General features: G+C 36.1%; 1 protein-coding gene across 2 annotated transcripts in view; it reads right to left on the reverse strand.

Annotated features, from left to right (window-relative positions):
• Positions 1 to 26,876, reverse strand: part of OTOGL (otogelin like) — a 142,915-nt gene that overhangs the window by 70,174 nt on the left and 45,865 nt on the right. Inside the window, exons 20-26 of one of the 2 annotated variants that reach the window (XM_057742452.1) lie at positions 26,641 to 26,806; positions 25,806 to 25,880; positions 23,254 to 23,306; positions 21,480 to 21,642; positions 17,483 to 17,590; positions 16,590 to 16,728; positions 2,070 to 2,204 (exon numbers count right to left, since the gene is read on the reverse strand). In XM_057742452.1, the coding sequence (XP_057598435.1) occupies positions 2,070 to 2,204; positions 16,590 to 16,728; positions 17,483 to 17,590; positions 21,480 to 21,642; positions 23,254 to 23,306; positions 25,806 to 25,880; positions 26,641 to 26,806 (839 nt within the window). The remainder of the gene's footprint in view (positions 1 to 2,069; positions 2,205 to 16,589; positions 16,729 to 17,482; positions 17,591 to 21,479; positions 21,643 to 23,253; positions 23,307 to 25,805; positions 25,881 to 26,640; positions 26,807 to 26,876) is intronic. The other variant, XM_057742453.1, reaches the window with a different exon arrangement.

Raw genomic sequence — 26,876 nt, forward strand, 5'->3', positions numbered from 1 at the left:
AGCATTTACTATTTTCTCTTCAATTTTTCTTTTTTTTTTTTTTTAACAGATCATTTTTCTTAGAGAGAACTTTCCCCTACAAATGAATATCCAGCTGATGGCTACACCAAACTGCTGTAATCACTTCAAAAAGATGTCAACATGACTTGTACAAACTGTTTTGCTCAAATCTTGATTGCTGCCCGGGTTGGTTTCCACATTTCTTACTGAGACATGAGCCATGATGTAGGGCGCCGATTCTCAAACTTTAGTGTGCAGAATCTGGGGTACCATTATAACACTGATTGTCATCAACAGCAGCCATTCTAATTCCTGAGGTGGAGTCTAGGAACCAGCTCTTATAATAAATATTCCAGTTGATTTCAATGCAGAAGTTTTGCAAACCAAACTGAGAAACACTAGTCTAAAAGCTCAAAAGATAGGCCACTTTATAAAGGCCATATGTCAGATCATGTCACTTAATTCCAAAATTTCTTCCCTGTAAAGTAAGTTAAATCTATTACATAGCCTCCCTGCCTACTGCCCTTGTCCCTGAGCTTCCTGCATGAAAATCAGTCTGGACACTCTGCCCCGAATCTCTTTGTCTCACCCTCCCTCCACTATGCCCACCTACAACCAAACTAAACTGCTTGCAGTTCTCCAAACATGCCATTTTATCTTTCAACTCTGTTCCTTTCAGGTGACTGTTCCTCTGTACTGATTGCCTTTCTATTCTCTCTCTTCACCTGGCTAATTAATACCTGCTCATCCTTTAAGACTCAGTTCAAATCCTTTCCCCCAAAGCATGTCTTCTGAGCCTTCAAAAATAAGGAGGGTGAAGGAGAGGAGGAGAGCCATTTCCCGAAATTCATTCTCTCATTTCACCCTCACATGAACTTCAGGAGTAGATTCCATAATCATCCCAAATTTACAAATGGGAAAGCTGTAGCTTGGAGGGATTAAATAAAGCTGCCCAAAGTGACACAGTTAGCAGGTGACAGAACAGGGGTTCTAAGTGAGTACTAACTGACTCCAAAGTCTATGCTCTTCACAACTACCCTGAACGTCCCAGGTTGGCTTAGGTCTTTTTCTTAGGGATTCTCCTGCTTTCCTAAACACACTCCTACCGTAGCACACCACACTGTACAGCCTCATTTACTTCAAATGTATCCCTCACCTGAGTATAAGTTCCTTAAAGGCAAGCACAGTGCCTTTTTTCACTGTTGTAGTCCCAAAAATTAACACACATTTTTGTACAAAGTAGACATTACAAATAAATGAATGACCAAAGGAATGAATGAATGAAATTTATTCATTCTTTCAAATTGCACAGGCTCCAAGTATACAAGAATAAACAAAGAAGACAGGGCCTTGATTCTCACAGAACTCACAGACAAACAGAAAAGACAGATCACCACACAAGCAATTTCACTAAAGTGTGGTGCGTGTCCTGATAGGGCGCTTGAGGGCATGAGAAGGAGCTCCTTGAAGGAGATAAGATGAGACTTATCACATAAGAATAAATTAAATGAAGAGGTTGATCCAGGTAGAAGCAATGACATTCATGAAGAACCAGAGGTAAGAGAAAGAATACAGTGCATTTGAAAAACTAATAAAAGCTCCAACTTCTGGAATCTGGGCTTGAAGCAGAAAGTGATGAGACGTGTGGCAGGAGAGGCGGCAATGGCCAGACTGGTGAGGCTTTGTAAGAGCAATGGGAGGTCACTTGAAAGTTTTGAAGCACGAGGGTGATGGGAGATTAGATTTCCATTTCAGAAAAACCACCCCGGCTGCAGCATGGCAGGATGGATCAGAGGGGGGAAATTAAGACTGGAGGCCAGGCGTCTGGCTTGCAGAACTGTGAAGTACTCCAGGTAACAGGTGACAAGGAAAGAACCAGCAAGTGGAGAAGTGGAGTGTCAACAGAAGAGACAAATCAGGTATGGTTTACTGAAGCTACATAAAATGACAAAGAAAAAAATTCAAACCTAGCAACCACTTATAAAGAAAAGTAGCCCAAACTGTTTCCATTTTATTTTCAGTATCCTCAGGACAAGTCAAAATGATTTTACAAGAAATCATTCACTAACCTGTTTGTAAGGAGTATCATTCAGGTAAATTTCAGTGTCCCCAACTGAAATTAAAACACTTTTAGAACAAACAATATCGTTGTCAAAGCATTTCTTGTTCTGGGCAATGACAGATATATCTGAATCATCTGTACTCTGAAATGGCAAAATAGTATATTAATACAAATGTATACTATATATAATTTTTATTTTTCATTAACAAATCTTAAAGAAGTCCAATATTTACAATAAATTGTATTGATATTGAAATACAAGTTACCTCTAAAATAAAAATCATTTTGATCTAATAATGTGAAGAATTTAATAAAAGTATACCAAGATAGCTCAACCTTTAAATATTTATATATAACATCTCCTGTTAAAATGTTGTTCCAGCAAAGCTTTTTTTCCATTTTATTATTATAGCTCACATTTATCAACCAGTTTCTTTTCATCAAATACCCAATAAGACATGTCATTTAGGGGAATTTTAAAAGAAGTAGTTTCATTTTAGACAATATCTTTTGTTTTATTTTAAGGAGTTTTCTGGCTAAATAATCATTGGCTTACAAGATAAAATTGAAATAAATATAAAACCTTGATACCATATTAGTAAATAAAATAATGCATATCATTTGAGGGTTTCCTTTGAACTTTACATGCATTGTCTTAATTTTTAAGATAATTCTATTTTGTTGTTGTTGGGGTATAGTTATTTTACAATATTGTGTTAGTTTCTTCCATACAGTGAAGTGGAGTTCCCTGTGCTATACAGCAGTTTCTCATTGATTATCTATTTTATACATATTAGTGTGTATATATCAATCCCCATCTCCCGATTCATCTCCCTGCCCCCCAATTCTTATGATAATTCTTGAATTATGTATTATCTCCATTTTACAGATCAAGAAACAGAGGTTAAGAAGGATTAAGTGAATGTCCAAAGTCACTTAGCTAAATAAGGGCAGAGACAGAATTCAAAACCCTCTTTTATTTAATGCCATCTATAGAGAAACTAGGAAGAGTTTAGTAATGGTTGAGGAGAAAATTCAATTGTAGGTTATAGGAAATCCTTAATTTCAGAGAATATTATTTAGTCCCACACACTCTAAATCTAACCTCTCACTTGTTACCTCACCCTCACCTTCCTTCAGCCATTCCCCTCTCCATCCACTAAGAACTCACTCTCTGGAAACAGGGTTTCTAATTTTGCATCCCAGTTTAATACATGAGTATCGATAGTTCTACAGACTCTGGAAGTTCACTGTAAAATGTTGTTTTTGAGTATCTATATTTTTCTAGGAAGAAAGTCCATGGTTTTCATCAAATTTCTGAAGTGGTCCTTATTGTCTCCAAAGTTAAAATCACTCTGCTCAAAGAGTCCTCCCACTAGGTGGGAATTCATCAAAAGGAAAGTGACAATTCTCTTTGAACTCAAATTCCAACTTTTCAAATGCTCACATACATTTCCTGAATCTTTTTAATTTTTAGATATATAGGTCAGGGTTTATTTTCAAAGTAAGAAAAGTTCTTAAATGTTTGGAAATCACATAGGTCTTGATGTAAATTCTCCATACTTAGTATTTTATATCACCAACAATATGGACACTAGCTCAATATATTTCTTGGTTTGGCCAATATATTCCTGTCTTATTAGTAATTACTATAACATAGTGCCTAGAGGATAGGTTTTCAATGAATGCTTTTTGACAGAGTAATTAATGTATCCCTCTGTGACCCAATTTTCCTTACTTCATAGGAACCAAGAGCTTTTGCTTCTTCTTAAACAATTCTTTTCCAAAGCATTGCCTAAATTTTGAAAAGGAGAATAATAAGGGTCATTAAGATGATTATGGCATTGCAGTACTCAAAAAAATAATGCCACTTTTCTGCCTTTATGAACAATTTTCAAAGAAATATATATATAATTCAGGGTTTTGTTTTGCTCTTCCTCTTGGGAGAGTTATTTAGATTAAGGGATGTGAAAAGCTGGCTGAAAGTATTTCTATTGCCATTACATTTCTATTACTATTTATTAAAGTGCCTCAATGTTAACTTCAGCCTTTATATTAACTGAGAAATGCCAAGGAATATTCTATATTGTATGGTCTGCCTGGTAATATCATGTTATGTTGACAGTAACTGGAAACAACATCAATTCCTAAGAGTCACGTTTCTTCAATTTCCATTTCTAATATGTTTCAAGTTAATATTAGGTTTGGAGATAATGCTACAGAGTTGCTAAGCAACACAGTGAGTAATGATTACAAAGCTAGAGGAACAAGGTCAATAGCCATGTGCCACATAGATTCCTCAAACCCTTTATGCTCAGCTACTGAAAACACTGATAGAGAATATTCTCCCAAGTGATTCCAAAACATAAAATGTCAGCACCTCTCAAGGTGGTATATTATTTTACTTGGCAAATCAGTCTAAGACCTGTCATAGTCCCAGCCCCTTTTACGGATAACCATTCCACAGAAAGTCCCTGCTGATACAGTAGCCTCAGGCAGTCATGCTTTATGTTCCACAGCTGAATGGCCCCAAAGCAGCACATCTTTGATGGGCAAAGGGAATTTAAGGCAGGCGAAAAAAAAAAAAAAAAAAAAGAGAGAGAGAGAGACAACTCTAGCCAATTAAATTCTCTCTCACATTTGAACCAAAAGGAAGGGAAGGTAAACAAAAGACAGTATGCTTATCATTTTTTTAAAAGAAATGCTTATATCTCAACTCTGTAACGTGTTTTGGGCTTTAATTTGTTCCTTAATTCTACCATTTCCTTTTTCACTTACTTTTACTCCCTTAACATACATTTAAATTCTTATTAGTTAATCCCATCACCTCTTTCTTAACTTCTGGAAGGCAGAAAATATTTTTATTTTATGGGGGATAAATTTTATTCAGAGTGAAATCTTCATCTAATTTTTACATGCTACTTCTTTCTTTCCTTCTTTCTTTCCTTCTTTCTCTCTCTTTTTCTCCCTTCCTTCCTTCCTTTCTTTCTTTCTTTTCTTTCCTGAAATGCCACACCATTGTATAATTACTATGCCATTAATTTACATTTTACTCTTATCTGACAGAGAAAGCTCTATCTAGTTCTATCTAGATCTTTATATTTGCCTAAATAGAGTGTAATGATTTCCTTCGACTTCTTTTCCTATCTGTTTTCATTTCCTGTGGATGGATGGACGGACGGACGGACAGACAGATAAATACATACATACATACATAAATGCGTATGGGGCCATCTTTAAGATATTATGAGATAACCAGCAACTAAGAGTTTTTATCGAGGAGACAGACATGAAATATGGAACTTGTGAGACCCAGTGTTCACCAAGGAGACTGAAGCAACCAGAGGAGAAAGAAGCCACCAGATGAGACTGAAGTTGTCAGAGACAAAGACCAGCAGAAGCAGTAGAATCACCTCAGAGAAGACAAAGCAAGGTTGATGATGAAGATGCCCTATTAGGAACACTCAGAAAAATCTATTAAATGATATCCTCCAAGTTGGCCAGAAGTCACTGCCAAAATAGATTTACTTATTACCTTCCAGAGTAATTCATATTTTTTCAGGACAAAACTTAATCTTAGCCTTTGCTCCATTCTTTTACCTTCAAACTTTTATAGCTATGACTCTTGTTGATGACATGGTGCAAGTTGATCAGGAACTTTAAATGCCGTCACTTCAGAAAAGGAAGATAAACATTGAAAAGGTTTAACCGAATTTTGCATAGGTCGTCATTAACTTTTAGAGTTATAATTTTACATGAATTTTGTGATTTGGTGATTAATAACTCTCCACTACCAGCCTAAATTTCAAAGGAGGCAAGACATATCCATGTTTGCACATTCTGTACCTCCACCTCTCAGTATAGGGCCTGACACATAGAAATCAACAAGAAATACTGATATGAAAAATGATGCAAGGTATAAAAATGAGAGCGATGAAATTACAAGGGTTTTCAGAGACTTGAAGAAACCATCAAAATTTGAGATATCAGCTTAACAAAGTGTCGAAAAACCTAATCTAGAGCAAGTTACAGGAAGAAACCTAGCAGTGACTGGGGCTTGTCATAGATAATGGAAGTAGAGTTTGGCTCTGAAATCTAGCAGTTGGAATGTTAAATTTCCCACCTTTGCTGAAAACATCCAGTGTTCTCTCCTTCTTTGAACTTATATTTCAAGTCAAGTTTGCTGTTTGGTTTCTCAAGTCTTTTTACTCTTAAAGTCTTACCTTGGGAAATACAGTTGTGAACTTTGTCCTAGATTTGCTTCAACATACTTAAAAAATAATGTGCTATATTCCATATAATATATACAGCATAGCATAAACAGCCTCCAAAATGAATAAAATATCACAGAACTTGAATTTTTTTTCTTTTTTCTTTTTTAAGCTCTTTATTGCAATACAATTGCTTTACACTCTTGTACCAGCTTTTCAGGTACACCAAAGTGAATCAGCTGTATTTATACATATATCCCCATATCCCCTCCCTCCCAATTCCTTCCCACCCTCCCTGTCCTGGCCCTCTAAGGCATCACCTATCATCAAGTTGGTCTCCCTTTGTTATACAGCAACTTCCCACTAGCTATCTGTTTTACATTTGGTAGTGTATCTATGTCTATGCTACTCTCTCACTTCATCCCAGCTTCCCCTTCACCCCCCATCCCCCACCCTAGCCCCATGTCCTCCAGTCCATTCTCTACATCTGCATCTCCACTCTTGCCCTGTCACTGGGTTCATCAGCACCATTTCTTCAGATTCCATATATATGAGTTAGCATACAGTATTTGTGTTACTCTTTCTGGCTTACTTCGCTCTCTATGACAGACACTAGGTCCATCCACCTCATTACATATAGCTCCATCTCACTCTTTTTTATACCTGAGTAATACTCCATTGTATATGTGTGCCACATCTTCTTTAGCCATTCATCTGTTGATGGGCATTTAGGTTGCTTCCATGTCCTGGCTATTGTAAATAGTGTTGCAATAAACATTATGGTACATGTTTCCTTTTGAATTATGATTTTCTCTGGCTATATGCCCAGGAGTGGGATTACTGGATCATATGGTAGTTCTATTTGTAGTTTTTTAAGGAACCTCCATACTGTTTTCCATAGTGGCTGTACCAACTTACATTCCCACCAGCAGTGCAGGAGAGTTCCTGTTTCTCCACACCCTCTCCAACATTTGTTGTTTCTAGATTTTTGGATGATGGCCATTCTGACTGGTGTGAGGTGATACCTCATTGTGGCTTTGACTCGCATTTCTCTAATGATTAGTGATGTTGAGCATCTTTTCATGTGTGTGTTGGCCATCTGTATGTCTTCTTTGGAGAAATGTCTATTAAGGTCTTCCACCCATTTGTGGATTGGGTTATTTGCTTTTTTGGTATTAAGCTGCATGTGTTGCTTGTATACTTTGGAGATTAATCCTTTGTCCGTTGCTTCGTTGGCAAGTATTTTCTCCCATTCTGAGGGTTGCCTTCTTGTCTTGTTTATGGTTTCTTTCGCTGTGCAAAAGCTTTTAAGTTTCATTAGGTCCTATTTGTTTATTCTTGATTTTATTTCCATGATTCTAGGAGGTGGGTCAAAAAGGATCTTGCTTTGATGGATGTCATAGAGTGTTCTGCCTATGTTTTCCTCTAGGAGTTTTATAAGTGTCTGGCCTTACATGTAGCTCTTTAAACCATTTTGAGTTTATTTTTGTGTATGGTTTTAGGAAGTGACCTAATTTCATTCTTTTACATGTTGCTGTCCAACTTTCCCAGCACCACTTATTGAAGAGGCTCTCTTTTTTCCATTGTATATTTTTGCCTGCTTTGTCAAAGATAAGATGCCCATATGTGCTTGGGCTTACCTCTGAGTTCTCTATTCTGTTCCATTGATCTTCCTTTCTATTTTTGTGCCAGTACCATACTGTCTTGATCACTATGGCCTTGTAGTATAGTTTGAAGTCAGGAAGCCTAATTCCACCAACTCCATCTTTCCTTCTCAAGATTGCTTTGGCTATTCAGGGTCTTTTGCATTTCCATACAAATTGTAAGATTTCTTGTTCTAGTTCTGTGAAAAATGTAGTACAGTCATTTTCACAATGTTGATTCTTCCAATCCAAGAACATGGTATGTCTCTCCATCTGTTTGTGTCATCTTTGATTTCTTTCATCAGTGTCTTATAGTTTTCTGCATACAGGTCTTTTGCCTCCTTAGGCAGATTTATTCCTAGGTATTTTATTCTTTTCATTGCAATGGTAAATGGGAGAGTTTCCTTAATTTCTCTTTCTGCTCTTTCATTGTTAGTGTATAGGAATGTAAGAGATTGCTGTACATTAATTTTATATCCTGCTACTTTACTAAATTCATCGAACAGTGCTAGCAGTTTTCTGGTAGAATCTTTAGGGCTTTGTATGTATAATATCATGTCATCTGCAAAGACTGACAATTTTACTTCTTCTTTTCCAATTTGGATTCCTTTTATTTCATTTTCTTCTCTGATTGCTGTGGCTAAAACTTCCAAAAACTATGTTGCATAATAATGGTGAGAGTGGACACCCTTGTCTTGTTTCTGTTCTTAGAGGGAATGCTTTCAGTTTTTCACCATTTAGAACGATGTTGGCGGTTAGTTTGTCATATATGGCTTTTATTATGTTGAGGTAATTTCCTTCTATGCCCATTTTCTGGAGAGTTTTTATCATAAATGGATGTTGAATTTTGTCAAAAGCTTTTTCTACATCTATTGAGATGATCATATGGTTTTTATCCTTCAATTTGTTGATATGATGTATCACATTGATTGATTTGTGTATATTGAAGAATCCTTGCATTCCAGGGATAAACCCCACTTGATCATGATGTATGATCTTTTTAATGTGCTGTTGGAGTCTGTTAGCTAGTATTTTGTTGAGGATTTTTGCCTCTTTATTCATCAGTGATATTGGCCTGTAATTTTCTTTTTTTGTGACACCTTTGCCTGGTTTTGGTATCAGGGTGATGATGGCCTTGTAGGATGAGTTTGGGAGTGTTCCTCCTTCTGTTACATTTTGGAAGAGTTTGAGAAGGATAGGTGTTAGCTCTTCTCTAAATGTTTGATAGAATTCGCCTGTGAAGCCATCTGGCCCTGGGCTTTTGTTTGTTGGGAGATTTTTAATCACAGTCTCAATTTCTGTACTTGTGATTGGTCTGTTCATATGTTCTATTTCTTCCTGGTTCAGTCTTGGAAGATTGTACTTTTCTAAGAATTTATCCATTTCTTCCAGGTTATCCAATTTATTGGCATATGGTTGTTTGTAGTAGTCTCTCATGATCTTTTGTATTTCTGCTGTGTCCGTTGTTACTTCTCCTTTTTCATTTCTAATTCTGTTGATTTGCATCTTTCTCCCTTTTTTTCCTGATAAGTTTGGCTAATGGTTTATCAATTTTGTTTATCTTCTCAAAGAACCAGCTTTTAGTTTTATTGATCTTTGCTATTGTTTCCTTCATTTCTTTTTCTTTTATTTCTGATCTGATTTTTATGATTTCTTTCCTTCTGCTCACTTTGGGGTTTCTTTGTTCTTCTTTCTCTAATTGTTTTAGGTGTAAGGTTAGGTTGTTTATTCAATATTTTTCTTGTTTCTTGAGGTAGGACTGTATTGCTATAAACTTCCCTCCTAGGACTGCTTTTGCTGCATCCCATAAGTTTTGGGTCATTGTGTTTTCGTTGTCATTTGTTTCTATGTATTTTTTGATTTCCTCTTTGATTTCTTGAGTGATTTTTTGGTTGTTTAATAGCGTATTCTTGGAATCCCTTTGTCCAACTCAAGGATGGAAGATGCCTTAGAGGACTGGGATGGGGAGGGTGGGGGGGACTCAAGGGAGGGTGGGGGGGGGAGTTGAGGGAGGGAGGTAATATGGGGATATGTGTATAAAAACAGATGATTGAACTTGGTGTACCCCCCCCCCAAAAAAAATAGCATATTGTTTAGTCTCCATGTGGTTGTATTCTTTACAATTTTTCCCCTGTAATTGATATCTAGTCTCATGGCATTGTGGTCAGAGAAAATGCTTGATATGATTTCAATTTTTTTGAATTTACCATGGCTTGATTTGTGACCCAAGATATGATCTATCCTGGAGAATGTTCCATGTGCACTTGAGAAGAAAGTGTATTCTGTCATTTTTGGATGGAATGTCCTATAAATATTAATTAAGTTGAGATGGTCTAATGTGTCATTTAAAGCTTGTGTGTCCTTATATATTTTCTGTTTGGATGATCTGTCCATTGATATAAGTGGGGTGTTAAAGTCTCCTACTATTATTGTGTTACTGTCAATTTCCCCTTTTATGGCTGTTTGCATTTGCCTTATGTATTGAGGTGCTCCTATGTTGGGTGCATAGATATTTACAATTGTGATATGTTCTCCTTGGATGGATCCCTTGATCATTATGTAGTGTCCTTCCTTGTCTCTTTTAATAGTCTTTACTTTCAAGTCTAATTTGTCTGATATGAGTATTGCTACTCCAGCTTTCTTTTGGTTTCCATTTGCATGGAATATCTTTTTCCATCCCTTTCCTTTCAGTCTATATGTGTCCCTTGGTCTGAAGTGGGTTTCTTGTAGACAGCATATATAAGGGTCTTGTTTTTGTATCCATTCAGCCAGTCTGTGTCTTTTGGTTGGAGCATTTAATCCACTTACATTTAAGGTGATTACTGACATGTATGTTCCTATTATCATTTTCTTAATTGTTTTGGGTATGTTTTTGTAGGTCTTTTCCTTCTCTTGTGTTTCCTGCTTAGAAAAGTTCCTTTAGCAATTGTAAGGCTGGTTTGGTGGTGCTGAATTCTCTTCACTTTTGCTTGTCTGTAAAGCTTTTGATTTCTCTGTTGAATCTGAATGAGATTCTTGCTGGGTAGAGTATTCTTGGCTGTAGGTCTTTCTCTCTCAGGATTTTCAGTATATCCTGCCACTCCCTTCTGGCCTGTAGAGTTTCTGCAGAATGATTAGCTGTTATCCTCATGGGTTTTCCCTTATATATTATTTGTTGCTTTTCTCTTGCTGCTTTTAATATTTTTTCTTTGTGTTTAATTTTCGTTAGTTTGATTAATATGTGCCTCAGTGTATTTCTCCTTGGGTTTATTCTGTATGGGACTCTCTGTGCTTCTTGGACTTGATTAATTATTTCCTTTCCCATGTTGGGGAAGTTTTCCACTATAATCTCTTGAAATATTTTCTCGGACCCTTTCTTTTTTTCTTCTTCTTCTGGGATGCCTATGATTCGAATATTGGTGCTCTTTTTTCTCTTTCCTGCTCTGTGGCAGTTATTTTCCCCATTCTATCTTCCAACTCACTTATTCGTTCTTCTGCCTATTATTCTGCTGTTTATAGCATCTAGAGAATTTTTAATTTCAGTTATTTTGTTATCTATTACTGTTTGTTTTCTCTTTAGTTCTTCTGAGTCCTTATTAACTGTTTCTTGTATTTTCTGTATTTTGTTATCAAGATTTTGTATCATCTTTACTATCATTACTCTGAATTCTTTTTCAGGCAATTTTCCTATTTCCTCTTCATTTATTTCGTCTTGTGTATTTTTACCTTGTTCATTCATCTGTGACATATTTTTCTGTCATCTCATTTTCCTGCCACTTTGGATGGGTGGGATTGTGTTCCTGTCCCACTGGGTGTTTGGCCTGAGGTTTCAAGCACTGGAGTTTGTAGGCTGTTGAGTATAGCTGGGTCTTGGTGTTGAGGTGAGAACCTCTGGGAGACCTGACTCTGATGAATATTCCCTGGGAACTGGGTTTCACTCTTAGTCCAATGTTTTGGACTCAGAGCTCCCACCTCAGGAGCTCAGGCCTGACCCTGGGCTTGTGAATCAGGATCCCAAAAGCCAGTTGCTCCAGGGTTCCTGTGGTCTGTTTGGGCCTCAGGTGCCCCACTGGCCTCCAGCAACCTCTTGAATTTTTATAGTTTGATAAACGTCAACAAAGAGAGGGTAAGTATTCGCTGGAACTAGATTACATTTAAAACTCCATAATCCAGGGACTTCCCTGGTGGTCCAGTGGTTAAGACTTCACCCTCCAATGCAGGGAGTGTGGGTTTGATCCCTGGTCAGGGAGCTAAGATCCCACATGCCTTGTGGCCAAAAAACCAAAAATGCAAAATAGAAGCAATATTGTAACAAATTTGAAACGACTTTAAAAATGGTCCACATCAAAAAACAAAAAAACTTTACTGTTCCTTCATTATGTCAGAGTTAAGTAACATTATACTTTTAAGATAAAGTTGAGTAAGTATTAATTTTTAAAAGTCCAGTTGGCAAATAAAAGGGAAATTTTTATGAATTAGATTACTAGATCCTTCACAGGGTCCAAAAAAATAAATGATAAGTTTTACCGGATAAAAGTGCATTACAAATGACAAAGATAAAGCCTGGAATTTGCAATCAAGACAGGGAGGAAAGAAAGCTGCTTGACAAGGAATTAAATATGTTATTCACAGAAGTGATTCCTGCCTCTGAAAAAGCAGCAAGTAAATGAATGGTGCTGGCAGCCATTCTATCCTTCTCAAAGGAAATGCTGATTCTTAAAAAAAAAAAAATTGCAGCAGAAAATTTCCAAGTGTTGTGAAATTTACTATCTGGCATGATAATATTTCAAAACCATGACTATTAGAATGCATTGGTTAATCACTAATTTGCCTTTGGTTTAAAATATTCATCTACCTCATGGTCAAATAAAATCTTTCTTGGCTTATCAAGTATATATTGGTCAAACTATCCCAATCATTGTTGGGTCCTGGTTCTGGTTTTATTAATTTCAGTAAAAATGCCCATTACAATACAATCAATAATTCACTAGTATAATTCTAATTAATTATTAATGTAAGTTTTCTTCTCTTTAATTTTCAAAGACTTTTTTTGTAAACACACTTTCTTTTTTAAAGTACATTATTAAAGAAAAAAAGAATAATTTTGCTATAGCAGAACAAAAAGGCATATACAATTCTAAAACTTGAAACTTTAGACTTTTAATATTCTTTATATTTTATTTTTACCACATGAACCCGAATGACAGATCTTAACTCAGATATTTAATTAGTGATCCAAATGCTGGAGTAATATTTCCTGCAACATGTCTTCTCATATACAGGTAGGCATAAATATCCCATTAAAATCTGAGACTGAACATGAAGTATGCTTTTTTACAGAAGGATATAGTAGCAAATTAAAGCGATGATAGGAAATCAGGTTTACAAAACCTAGAAGCCAAACCTTAATGGCTCTTGCCTGCTATATAAAATGGCACTGTTATACTGAAGCACCAATAAAAAAAAAAAGACTGCTATCATAATTTGGCATTAAACATAAGAAGATACTTTCATTTTGTCAGGAATCAGAGTTGAGACAAATATTCTACTTTCTGCACAATCACTTTTCTGTACGCTTGAAACTAACAAAACATTGTAAATTAACTTCACTTTTAAAAAAAATCATTGTTTGAAAATTCAGTGGTAAATACTATAATTTCTCTACTGCAAAGACAAATGAGGAGTTAAGGAAAAGCCAGTGGATCAAATAAGTATTTCTTAAAGAGTTCACCAAATGCCCAGCATTTTGCAAAATGATTAGGGGGAAGAAAAAAGAAATGTAGGGCATGATCCTTGTTTTCAAAACTTTAGAATTTTCTTGGAGAAATCTATCCTAATGTATAGAGAAGGCATGTCTTTGCTAACACAGTTTGTATTTAATAGGCCCTAAAATTGTTTATTAAATAAATGAAATGATAATGCATGAGCAAAGACCATTGTCACACTGGAAAATGTTTGCAAAGATGGTGATACATGGACAAGGTTTAAAATATTTTTAGTAAGTACTTGTAAATAATTTTTTCCATACACAAAATGAAAACAAAGTCTGGCAGAATTTTTGTTTTGCTACTTAAAATGAAACCAAAAAAGCATCATTAATTAACCCCAATGACATACCCCATGGGAACATACCATGTTTGATACAATATTGTCAATGATACTTTGTTTTTGCTAGATGTGACAAAGTGTACTATTCAGAAGAAGAGGAGAATTTCAAAAACAGTTAAAATTAGTTTTTTAAAGAATAAAATGCTTTACATCCTTGCTATTCAAAGAGTGGACTATAGACATGAAACATCAGAGTAGTTTATTATAAAATGCAGGATCCAAGACACTGCTCCAAACAAAATATAGATCAGAATCTATATTTTAACAAGATTTCCAGGTGATGAGCATACATACTGAAGTTTAAGAAGCACTTCTCTACATATTTCATGTTGAAGGCATGTACATGCCTTTATAGCAAATATTACATTAAGTGTAAGCTTGTGATTTCCACCCTCTAAAAAAAGGTTAAAAAACTGAGCAAGTAATTTTTCAGCTCTTGTAATACAACCATAATTGTGCTAGCCTTAGGAAGTTTAACACAGAACTCTGATATAAAATGATACACAATCTAATCGAGCACATATAAAATAATCAGAATAAAATGGGCTTCTTACTTTTGACATGATGACTATTAAATACAATAGGATGTGTAGGAACAGAACAGATAAATGTGAACTAGAAAAGTCATTTTGAGGGAGTAGAGGCAATCAGGTACAGAAAAATACTCTGAGAAAAGACTTAGAGGAGGCGTGGAGCTAACTGAGACCCTTGAAAGACTATAATGGGAAGTTTGAGTTTATGGAAGCTGATAATTGGGAGTCAACTGTAGTTCTTAAAAAGCAATGACATGATAGCAATGTGAGTCTTAGAAAGATTAACAGAATGAAAAAAAAGATGTATTGTTATAAGGATGAACTTGAGTCAGAGGACAGCCTAGAAATTGAAGGTCAGAGCTGTTCATGTTAATTTGGAATTCATCAGCTTGTAGATGAGGTTAACATTATAGAGGTAGATGAACACACCAAAAGCATTAGGAGAAAAGGGAAGACAGCCAAGACCAGACATCCAGTTCAGTCAACATTCAATAAACAACTATGTTCCCAGCACAGTGCTCTATACTGGTAAAACAATGGTGACTAAGGTTTGGTCCTTGCCCTGAAGGAGCCAGCTCAGTCATCTATGGTCTGGGACTTATACAAAAGGAAAAGGCAATGAAGAGATAAAGGAGAAACCAGAAGAGACACTGAAGGCCTCCAAGAGCATAATATCCAGAAAGTCCAAGGAAGAGGGATCTTAAGGAATGTCAGAGACACCTAAATATCAAGGGAAGCAAGGATTTGGTAGAAAATCAGTCTGATACACTGTGAAAAAACAGCATCGGTTTATGTACTCAAATCTCTAAAGTGTTATTTACTTTTCCAAGCTTCTCAATTTACAACCTAAACTTCAGGGGACAAGAAAATGTTCATGTAAAGTTGTTTGCTAAAGAAGGCTTGTCCTAAGAGGACAAACACGCATAGAATGTATGTATGTGTATATATGTATATATATGTATATATATGTATCACTGTGCCTTCTCTATGTTTCAAAAAGTATCAAAACTACACACACACACACACACACACACACACACACACACACACACACACACAACCCCTATAGGCAACTCATCATCTTCTATAATTATCTAACTGCCAAATCCATTCCCAGGGATTTATTCTTTAAGAAACTTAAAATTGTTCATAAAGGAGACTAAAAATAGTACTGAAAGGGAATCTCAATTGTTTCACTTGAAACATAAGCAGGAGCTTTGTTTAAGTTTGGAAGGCTATAGATTATACTGTTTGTTTTTATTTAATATAACTAATACAAAATGGGAATGTTTACTTTCTCGACATGCTTAAAGTACAGAATCATACACAAACCTCTAATAACATAAAAGCCTTACCCAGAAAAAAACACACATTCAAGATAATCACAGGCTACCTTGCTGGAGGAAAAGATGTTATTTTGCTTATTCTTATACAACTTCTTCCTAAAGCTTACATTTAGAAATTTAATTCTGGGATCCATAATGTCTAAATAAAATTTAGGGATACAGAAAATCTAAATGCATTAAAGATAAGAGAAATTTTAAGGATTTTATCAGATATACAAAGCCCAGGGTTTACCAAAGCTTATCATGTAAATAGCATGCCTAGAATTGAGAATAATGTTATTTTGATTGCTAAAACCATAAACAATACATGGTCCAATACATGATTTAATGTCTTACATTTGTATTCACCAAACTAAACCAATAAAAATAAAAATGTTTGACATTTATTGAGGAGTTACTAAATAGCAAGCACTATCTGAGAGTTTTACATATATTTATCTCTTTCAATCCTAAGAACTACCCCCGGAGATAGGTACAATTATTATCCTCATTTTACAAATGAGAAAACAAAGGCACAGAAAGTTTATGAATTAGCTCATTGCCTATAAACAATAAAACTTTACGAGTCAAGGAAATTAATTTAAAATTGCTATAACTTTTATAGGTTTTACTAATGATATGTGGATTTGATATGCTATGGTCCACCATACTTGTTTTTTTCATTGTCTTTACATAATTGTAAATAAAAGTAAGTAATTATGACATACCTTTATCAAAAATACCTGGCAATCGCTGATATAATCATATTCCAGTCCATCAAAAGAATGATAATGCCGGTCCCCATATATTGTACAGACTGCTGGGCATGGATAATATGTGCAATTGAACATTCCTCGTCGACAAACACTGTTAGAGAATAATACAAACACTGTCACCGTTCTAAGAAACATGACTCTTATTAGTATTTTTCAAGCAGTGTAAATATTGGAAGGTTTCTTTCAGGAGCCTTCACTGAGCCAAGAGCTCATAAATATGGCCAATTTGTTCTGTTAACATTTTATTACAGTGATAGATAAGGCATATATTTACCACTTTGTCTAAATAAATTATCAGACATCACAACCAAGCCTAGAAATTGTGCCTGGGTCACACTGAAAACAGGTGATGGGATGAAAAATTAAACATATGCTTGCTGGTCACCCCAAAGACTGCAATGCCATCTCCTCTATTTGAGTCCATTTAACTACCTTAGTCAGGACTTGTTCATGAGCTTAGAATTTTTATCCACATTTCAAGGACATTCTATTTCAATTTTATTTTATGATATTCTTTTGGCTTATTTCCAAACAGAAAACTTTCCATCAAATGTGACCTTCTCTTTGGAACATTTATCACTTTCTTATAAACTTGAGATATGTTTTCCCTATCAAATTTTCAAATTTTCATAGTTCATTTCCTTCTCCTGGGGTGAAAATATAGGAGTAACAATAATGATCCCCCTGTATCTAGGAGCTCCCCACCAACTCCTAAAGGCCTTTAAAATCTTATTTGCTCAGACTTGGTTTGCTTTTTGTTGAAATCAGTCACATTAAGTAAATACAAGATGATGGAAACTAACACAATTTCTTAGGAAAACTGTGAAATAAAGAGATCTCATTACCAGGTATAACACGGTGTAGAAATCACTTCTCCTGAGAGGTACTCCCAATCTTTCCAGATACATGGACAGCTTTCAGGAACATAACAGTTTCCTTTGTGCTCTGCCATTCTTTCAAGTGAAGAAGTAAATGCTATTTAATATAAACTACTAATTTCAGTTTTTTTAAAAAAATCCACAATCTTGTCATATTCAAAACATCTATATTTGTTACAGCTGCAATAAGCATGTTCTATCTGACCTATGGAAGGGCTGAATCCCTATTTTACTACACAGTACCTTTCACATCACAGAAATAAATAAATGTCAGGCAAATGACTGGATGCAATATTTTAAACCTTTTGTTATCACTTAGTACAATAAAAGGGAGACGGGAGCCTAAATTTCTAGGTAAAGTAAGATATTCTGAAGAAACAATTATGGAGGAAGTAAGGCTCCCTTCAACATTTGCTACTTGAGAGAAGAGTCTGTGAGTCGAAGGATTTTTTTATAAAATAGTGAAGTATGAGCTGGATAATATTTTCTATTACAGGGTAGCGTAATCAAAAGCTTCTTTTATGAGTGCTGAAAGTTAAAACCATGAGACTTTAGTTTAGGTGTGTCTTGATTAAGAAGCCATTATATTGAGGTGTTTCACATTTTATTATTAACATATCAAGTTTTGAATGTTGGTTTCCTTCAAAATGTAATCTCCTTCCTGAAAGATTACCCCATAAGAAAGTATCTTAAAACATCTCTGAATACAAAAATTAAAACAAAATCATTATTTATAATCTCAGGGAAAAATCAACTAGGGTGTATTATCAAAATATTTTGATATGAAGATTAAATACACATTATATATAATAAATATTTCAATACATACAATAATTTAAATATATAATAGTATAACACAATATAATAATAAAAGGAATTAAAATAATAAATAATGTATAGTAATAGTAACATTCAAAACTAGCTAATAAAAATAAATAGAATATATAGTGTTTTCCTGAACTTGCTTTAAAATGTGAGAATTCAATGTTATCGCAATTAACATAGAAGTCAGGAATCCTGACTTCTTGCCTCTTCTCTCAAATAGAAATAATCACATATGTTCCTTTAGTGCCCTGCTTCCTCATTCATAGTTCATCTAACACAGTACAGTGATTTCTTATTCAGTGTGCACGTTGTCCATCTGACTTTAAGTTTCACTCCGGAAGACCATGAATAGCTCGTTAATGGTTGTGTTCCAAATGCCTAGCATATAGCAGACACTCAATTGTTGAGTAAAGGTGAAGAAATGAAACTATCTATAGACATGATGCGTCATCTCATTCAGATTTCTTTCTCTCAGACAACAGTGCCCTAGAGTCCATGTTTCTCTCCTCGACCTTCCCAAACTTCTAGCCACTTTCTCTGAGCATTGTTCCTCTCTTCTGCCTGGGAAACGAAAAGATTTTTCCCTTATCACTCAAGACTCAATTTAGTGCAATCTTCTCAGTGCAGTCTTTTATGTACCACACTCCCTGTACATATCGATCTGTACAAACCTTTATTGGAGGGTTCACCACAATGAACTGCAAGTAACTCATTAAATGTCTTACAGAAAAAATAAAAACAGTACCAAAACTAGTATTTCTGAGTGTTAACTATGGCCCAGCCACTATTCTACCCACTTTAAATATATCATTGACTCATTTCATCCTAGTGACAATTCCATAAGGTAGATTCTATTGTTATCTTTGTATGTATTTTAGTACCATCACCCCTGTGTCAACACAATGTCCCAAACACTAGGTGCTTCATAAACACTGGATGCTGAATTGTGTAGATAATGAACCACAATTTTTTTTTCAGTTCTCATTTCTTTTATTTTTAAAAATACTATTCACATTTAAAATTTTTAATATAGTTGATTTATAATATTATATTAGCTTCTGGTGTACAGCATAGTGATTCAGTATTTTTACAGATTATACTCTATTAAATGTTGTAAACACAATTCTTATATAACCAGCCGAAGTAGTGATTTTAAATGGTTATGCTGATGACATGAGTTTTTCATAACTAATCAAAACCGGAAGAAGGAGGAAGAGAGCGGTAAATCACTGTGAACTGTCTGCTTTAAGCAGGTTTGGGAAGCAGGGTTAGTAATAAAATAAACATTTCCTGAGCCTATCATATGACTGGTGTGCTGCACATACTCAACCATCTATGAAGTAGGTATTATTATACTCGTTTTAAAAAGACAAAGTTGAGACTCCAAGTGGTTAAGATCTGTCCCAAGGTACTTTAGCTAATAAGAAAGAGGGCCAGAATTTTCACCCATTTCTATATGACTCTTTACACTCTATTGCTTTCCATTCTTTAATCCACAGTGATTTCTAACTAAGGTATGCGGTCCATTTGTACTTGATGAACTGCTGGCACTATAAGGAGTCCTATGAAAACAGGAGATACCAGGCTTATTGTCCTAAAATAAGCCAGCCAAGGTCACCTGGAAGTCAATCCAAACCATGTTACCATAAACAACTTTATAATAGAAAGTTCTATGTAACAAAATTATTTTCAAACAGTCAGAGGCCTCTTAGTCAATTCCAACTATATTTGTTTCAATAAAATAAGAGAAGGTGGGAGGAAATTACTTTAATTTTGCAAAATTTGACCAGTAAATTAATAAATCATTGTTGAACTAAAAGTCAAAAGTGACAGCAAATAGATATTTTTTTAAATAATAGCATCAACCACAAGCATATGAAACAAAATTAGGATGTAGCTTTATCTAATTAGCCATGCACCCCTGAGTCATAATCAAACTAAATAAATCAAGCAATGTTGCAGGGTTCACTTATTTTACTATAATAAAGGTTTTATTCGCTTGTCCTTTTTACTAAAATGTCGTCCTTGCTCATCAGCTCTATGGCCTGATTTCTACCTGCCTTCATTTTCCCATGCGAGGCCTTGTTCTTTCACACTCCTTCTTTGTCCTTTCTTTCTAAAGAGATTGATGCAGTCCCAAGTTATCTGGCTCTTCAACCTATTCTAGATGGGGACCATTTAGACAAATGTGACTCTCCTGGGAAACGCCCCACAAAACCTCTCTCTTCTTTGCTCTTGGTTTATACAATTTAGCCCAGGAATCACTTTGTGTGAATATGTTCATTGAGAAAGAATGGGTGACCTGTTTGCCTCAGGTGGCCCTCCCTCTGTGCACTGCCTCTATTCATTACCAGAAGAGGGAAGGCCAGTGAGGCCAGGCCCCACGTGTGCCGGCGAGGAAGCAAATAGCTACCAGATTCTGTATTTGCCTTCCATGTGCACTAGGCGTTTCTGCTACTAAAGAAAATGTACAAAGATAAGAGTAAATTATGCTGCCATAAAATAGTGACCCATACTTATTGAGTGTACACACACACACCCCACATTTCAAAATGCCTAATTGAGACTTTAAAGGAACTTGCAGAAAAATCATTCAGCTGATATCAGCAGGGATGGGATTTGAAATAGGTGGGTCTGAAGCTAGATCTCCCACTGTGAGCCACTGCCCTAAGTAGCCTCAACATGCAATTTTCTGTAACATCCACTAGATAAAGCAGTTCGCATCAATAATATAACTTAATATCAACAACAGTAACAGCATAATAGAATGTAGAAAAGATATGCACTTCAAGTGTTCTGAATGCAGAGTGGCTCACTTTCATTTCCCCAAAATTGCAGTTGAAATAGGGGGTGAGTCCCAAGTCCATCCTGAAATGAATTCTGTCCTCAGTTCACTGCATTACTTTAATTATATTGCATACAAACGAATTGTGACATTATTTAGTCATGTGTTACATGTGATATGCATCTCACACGTAACATATGTGATATGCTCCATGAACACAGAAAAATAATTACAACAGTCTTCTAGTTAACTACCAGCCAGAACACAATTTTAGCTATTTCTATAATGTTTTTAAGTACTTGTGTTTTCTATAAAATCCTAAACGTTCTGTATTATCAAGAAAAAGAGGCTTACCCTGGAGCACAGACACAGCCACTTATGCAAGGTGATGATGGGGCACAGGTGAAGTTCATAGCCAGGTTTGCACATGTAGTTTCACAATTTACACCACCAGCTGGTAATTCAGGGTCAGGAAACCTACAGTCGAAATACTGTTTTCCCTCGGGGCATACGTGAACTTCAGGGACAAGGCACAGATAAAATACCCTTAACTTTGTATTTGCTCCATACACACAATATTATTGACATGCATTTGTTGTCAAAACACAATTCACCACAGAATACAGTGTATTTTACCAGTAATAATTGATCTTACTCTGTGATGTTTGGTTCATGAGCTCACAAAACATTCCCTAGCCAGATTTCTTTTAAGCACCTAAATTTCCAAATTATTTTGAGTTTGAAAACTTCAGCTGCCTTCCATACGGCAATAACTAAACAACTAGTATGTAATTTTCTGAGATCAAGAAACAGGGTATTTTGATTAATCCGAAAAAACATTATCAATTTTTGAGGACTGACTGTACAGTATATTTAAGCTTTTACAAAGCTATGTGTTTACAACAAACACATGATACTTTTAGATCCTGCTTCACCTCTGAGTCATTATTTACATCAGTCCTCACTATAATGTAAAAGCTCAGAGAATAAACGTAATTATAGGCAGGGTAGGGGCTACATATTGCTCCAGAAACTTTTGAGCTCAGAGGGATTAAATAACACCCCTTTATCTGGGGTTAAAAGGACTCTCAGGGATTCCTCTGTGAGAAGTCTGGCCACCTGGGCTTCCTTTTCTTCAATGCCGAGCCACCCTGAACCAAATGGGGCAAGGCAGGGAGGGCCCAGTAGCTACCGAATACGTGTGTGGTCCATGAATATACACTGTCAAGAAGCCCTAGACAGCCTGAATCCTCATAAATTGAATCCAGGGCATATAATTCAAAGCTAATTTATAAAATACATTGCACAACTGTGCAAATAAACAACAAAGCAATAGCTCACAAGCAGTTTTAGCAGCCTACACTCTTCCTATCCATTAAAATCAACAAAAGGTAGTTTTGTTCAGTATTTGCCTAGAATTTTTCACAGTAACCAAAAATTTGAGGCTTTTTGTGTGTTGAAAATAAATAATATAAAAGGTCTCGTAATATATAAGATCCTCAGGAATGATATGCAATCGTAAGATGATATTCTCAAGAGAGACCTCCGTTGATGTCACTTTACGTGACTTTTTAAATTGATGGCTGCGAGTACTAAAGCTTTGCTACTTATAATGTAGCCCAGGACCCAGTAGCATTAGCATCACTGCGGCCATTAACAGAAATGTCACAGGCATCACCCCTGACGTTGAGTCAGAATCAGCTTTTCAACAAGATCCTCAGGTGACTGTGTGTACACTGGAATCTGAGACGTGCTAGTCTGGAGTAGGGTTTCCCAACTGCTGTTGCACAAGTGAGTTCCAGCACGTGCCTGGATACATATCTCTAAAGCCTTTGGGGCACCTGGAGTGGCGCTGGGGTAGGCAGCATCAAGACAGCATCCCTGGGTTGATCAGCTCTGCTCCTAAGCAGCCTTATAGGTTCACCCCACACTGTCCTACACATATTATAATTCTGAATGTGAAAAACATTAGGAAGCACAGGAGCACCATGTTGAGAAACATTCCTAAGGCTATTCCTCCATGCACATTGGCAAGGAAGGCTGTGATGGATTTAGAACTTCTGCCCTAAGAGTAGGGGCAGTACTAGAGCCACATTCTCTTTAAGGAAAACATCTATCTAGATCTTACCAGTAGAGGGCGTTGCTAATTCATCACATTTCACAGTCCCATTTGAACACTGGCTGGTAGAAGTAAACAAATAGTTAATTCATGAAACCAAACCTCAAGTTTTTCTGTACTTCAAAAACAATATAACATGCAAGAATTGGAAAATTCGAATTTTTCCACAGAATTTTTTACAAATAAGTTACTGGTTTAGGTTTGAAGAGAGCTATTTCAGTTCAACTCATTTTTATCAAACACTCATATATGTGTGCGGCACTGTGATAGGCATGGAGAATTCAAAGACCAAAATTCACGTCTTTACCTGAGTGCCTACTATATTCTAGTACGAGACAGAGACACATAAATAAACAATTTAGCCAGTGTGACATGCAACACAGAAATGTTTAAGATATAGAAGTAAAGCACAAAAAAAAATGTTTAAAAATCTGTTAACAGTTGACATCAAGGCAGTCAAAGAAGATAAAGTCTGGAAATTTTTGAAGAAGGGATAGAGGTTACAATATAGATAAAATAGGAAGGCTCTCACAGTGAGTGGAGTTGTGGTACAAAGCCACGTAGGCGCAGGACAGCTTTCCACGCCACGGAGTGCCATGTGGGAAGTGACAGGAGATGCAGATGGCAAAGAGTCAAGGCCGGATCCTAAGTCACTAAGACTTATCCCTGAAGTGAGTCATTATAGACTTTAAACAGAGATGTGATATGCTTGGTTTGAATTCTAGAAAAGTTATTCTGGCAGCAGTGTGGAAAACAGAGTGGAGTCACATCTTGGAACTGGAGTTCCAAAGTCAGGGCATAAGGCAAAAATCAAATTCAGGCAATATGAATCTTGAAAATCCCTTGAGGAGGTATTATGATAAGGAAAAACACACCAGTTCTCAATAAACCCAACATAAACAGTTTTGTCTCCACCTCTGGACTAGATCATGTTTTCCATATTTGAACCCAGATGAAGAAGCTGACTAACAGAGAAGGGCCACGTCATATAAAAAATATGCTTCTGCCTCATCTAATACTAAGATGACCCTCAGAGATGTGATTCACTCACACTGTGAATGGCAGAGAGGAACTGAGACAGAGAGATCTCAGGTCACAGATCCAGGTCTTTCATATCATACTTGTTTTGGGACACAGGCTTTTTGAGAAGGACGGCAAATGAGATCATGACGCCAATGGAATTTTTTTCTTACTAAGGTGGGAAGATTCCTTTGTTTTTGCCAAGTTTACTTAAATAAATTCAGTTATGCTAAATTCAAGAGTGACATGACATCCTGGTAGAATGGAAGGAGACAAGACTAAAGACAAGAAGATCAGGTAGAAAGGTCCAGGCAAGAGATGCCGAGAAACATTGCTAAGGCAGTGGCGATGGATTTCAACTACATGTAGAAAATAAAATCCAAAGTCACTGGGGTTATATTGGATAGGGGTGTTGAACACAAGGAAGGAGTCAGAGATGACCCCCAGATTTCTGGCTTGGGAAACTGTTGCTCATAGTAAATCTACTGGAGATCGATCCAACAGCTGGTTGCCTTTGTATCTTGATTGATGGGCAGGAAGGGAGATGGAAATGACAATACATATAAATTGTGCATAAACAATATTCTGCCATGAATATGAAATGAGCTGCAGAGCCCAAGAGGCAACAGAGCAAGCACTGCAGAGCCAGGCTGTCTGGTAACGAATCCCAGCTTAATTGCCAAGTTGCTTAACTGCCCATGCCTCATTTCCTCACCTGTAAACTGGGGCTGTAGCAATGGCACCTATCGCTTAGGGTTACAGAGGAGTGTTTTAATAAGATATAGAACACTTCAAACGGTGCCAGGACTACAGAGAGGGCACAGTAAAGGTTAGATATCATCACTGTTGGGATTATTGTTACTATTACCTAACGTGTATTATTATCTGTGTGCTCCTATGGTGCAACTAAAAGAGAGAGGTTAGGAGTCCAGTACAGATCGACGAGGGCTGCTGCATGGACAGGTCTGCATTTTTAACAGGTTACGACTTGAATGACTGTTATCCTATGAATACGTGTTATCTCACTAGGATGGCTGTCCACTGGGAGGCAGCACTCTGACTCCGGAGTGTGACATGGTTAATTCCATTTTTAAAGTGCTTTTTCTGAGCCAGTGGATAAACCACAAAACTGAAACCCCTCAGTAACTTACAGTATTTGAACACTCATCTCACCCTTAACTTTTATTTGAGAACCAAACTGATCAAAGGCTTTACATTTCACTCTTTGACACTTCAATTCATAGCACTTTTCTGCAGTTATGAGCACAAGACTTAGGCATTCCATGTTGAAATGTAATATATATATACACACACACATACACACATATATATATTTAATATGTATATTTACATATATATGGTTTAATATATGTATTAGGTTTAATATATATAAATGTAATATATATGGTTTAAAAGTTTATATATTAAGGTTATCTGTATTTTTCAAATTACAGATGTCATATTTCAAGTTATGGTTTTGGTTAAGAAGTTATATGACTACATGTTATTTATCAAGACCAATCACCATCCCTGAAATCTACCATAAGCCTGAGGGTGTTGGGATGAGCTCCCCAGGTTGGTAAACGCTGCCTCTGTAATGACACCGGCAATGAAATCTGTAAGGAAAAAAAAGGTTAAACCAACAAAATAGGATACAAAAAAAAAAACCCACTGAAATTCAAGCAGACCATATGGTCTGTATTGGTAATTTTAAGACACAGTCTAACAATGACATTTCTCTGAGATTCCGTGCAATTCTATTATACAAATGTGAAGCCTTGTGCAGCTTTAGATTTTGTTTTCTAAAATTCAAACTCTGTATTGTTTTAGTCACAGTACAGACTGTGTTGTTTTTGTCACACACAAAAAAAGTCCCTGAAGGCACTTCAGAAAAACACAACCTGTATATCATTTAGATGACAAAAGTCTTTATGTCATGTGAGATTTGAGAAATTTCTGAGCACTAGGAGACACAACAATCCTGCTACTAAAATCTGCCACATGACAGTGAAACATAAACCTTGCTATTTTTATTGATATGGCAAAAGCAAGTGGGAATAAACTTTTGGATTAACCAGCAGATTCCTTAGCTCTTTCTGTAGCAATTTTGTGAACACGTACAGGGTTAACAAATAAATAAATAAAGGTAAAGACATTAAGAAATATTAAAGAAACAACTCACAAGCAGATCTTTGCATACAGATGCACTTATTTTATAGAAAAAGTGACTGTTTAATAGTGGAAAAAATGTATGGTGCTGAGTCAATTAGATAAAAAAAGAAAGAAAAGAAAAGAAACAGGCATGATAGCCCATTTATTCTGCAAGGGAGAAAAGAGATAAAAACTGGATGCTGTCAACCCATTTCTGTGACTTACATGGGTACACAAAAGCTAAGTGTGTCTTCATAGTATTTGCCTTCAGGACAGTTGCAGCCTTCAGCACAGTCATCGTTACACTGTTCTGGAGAAGAGAGAGAGATGCAGGAGCGGCGACAGAAGGAGGAGCAGTGATGGTACATCATGCCTTTCTGGCATACCACCCCTGAGGATGAAGAAGCATCAGTTGAGAAAGATCTCCACAGGGCCCAGAAGCATTTTATGCTGGGTCATAA

Source organism: Hippopotamus amphibius, chromosome 7 (assembly GCF_030028045.1).
Source record: "Hippopotamus amphibius kiboko isolate mHipAmp2 chromosome 7, mHipAmp2.hap2, whole genome shotgun sequence".
Lineage (NCBI taxonomy): Eukaryota > Metazoa > Chordata > Mammalia > Artiodactyla > Hippopotamidae > Hippopotamus > Hippopotamus amphibius.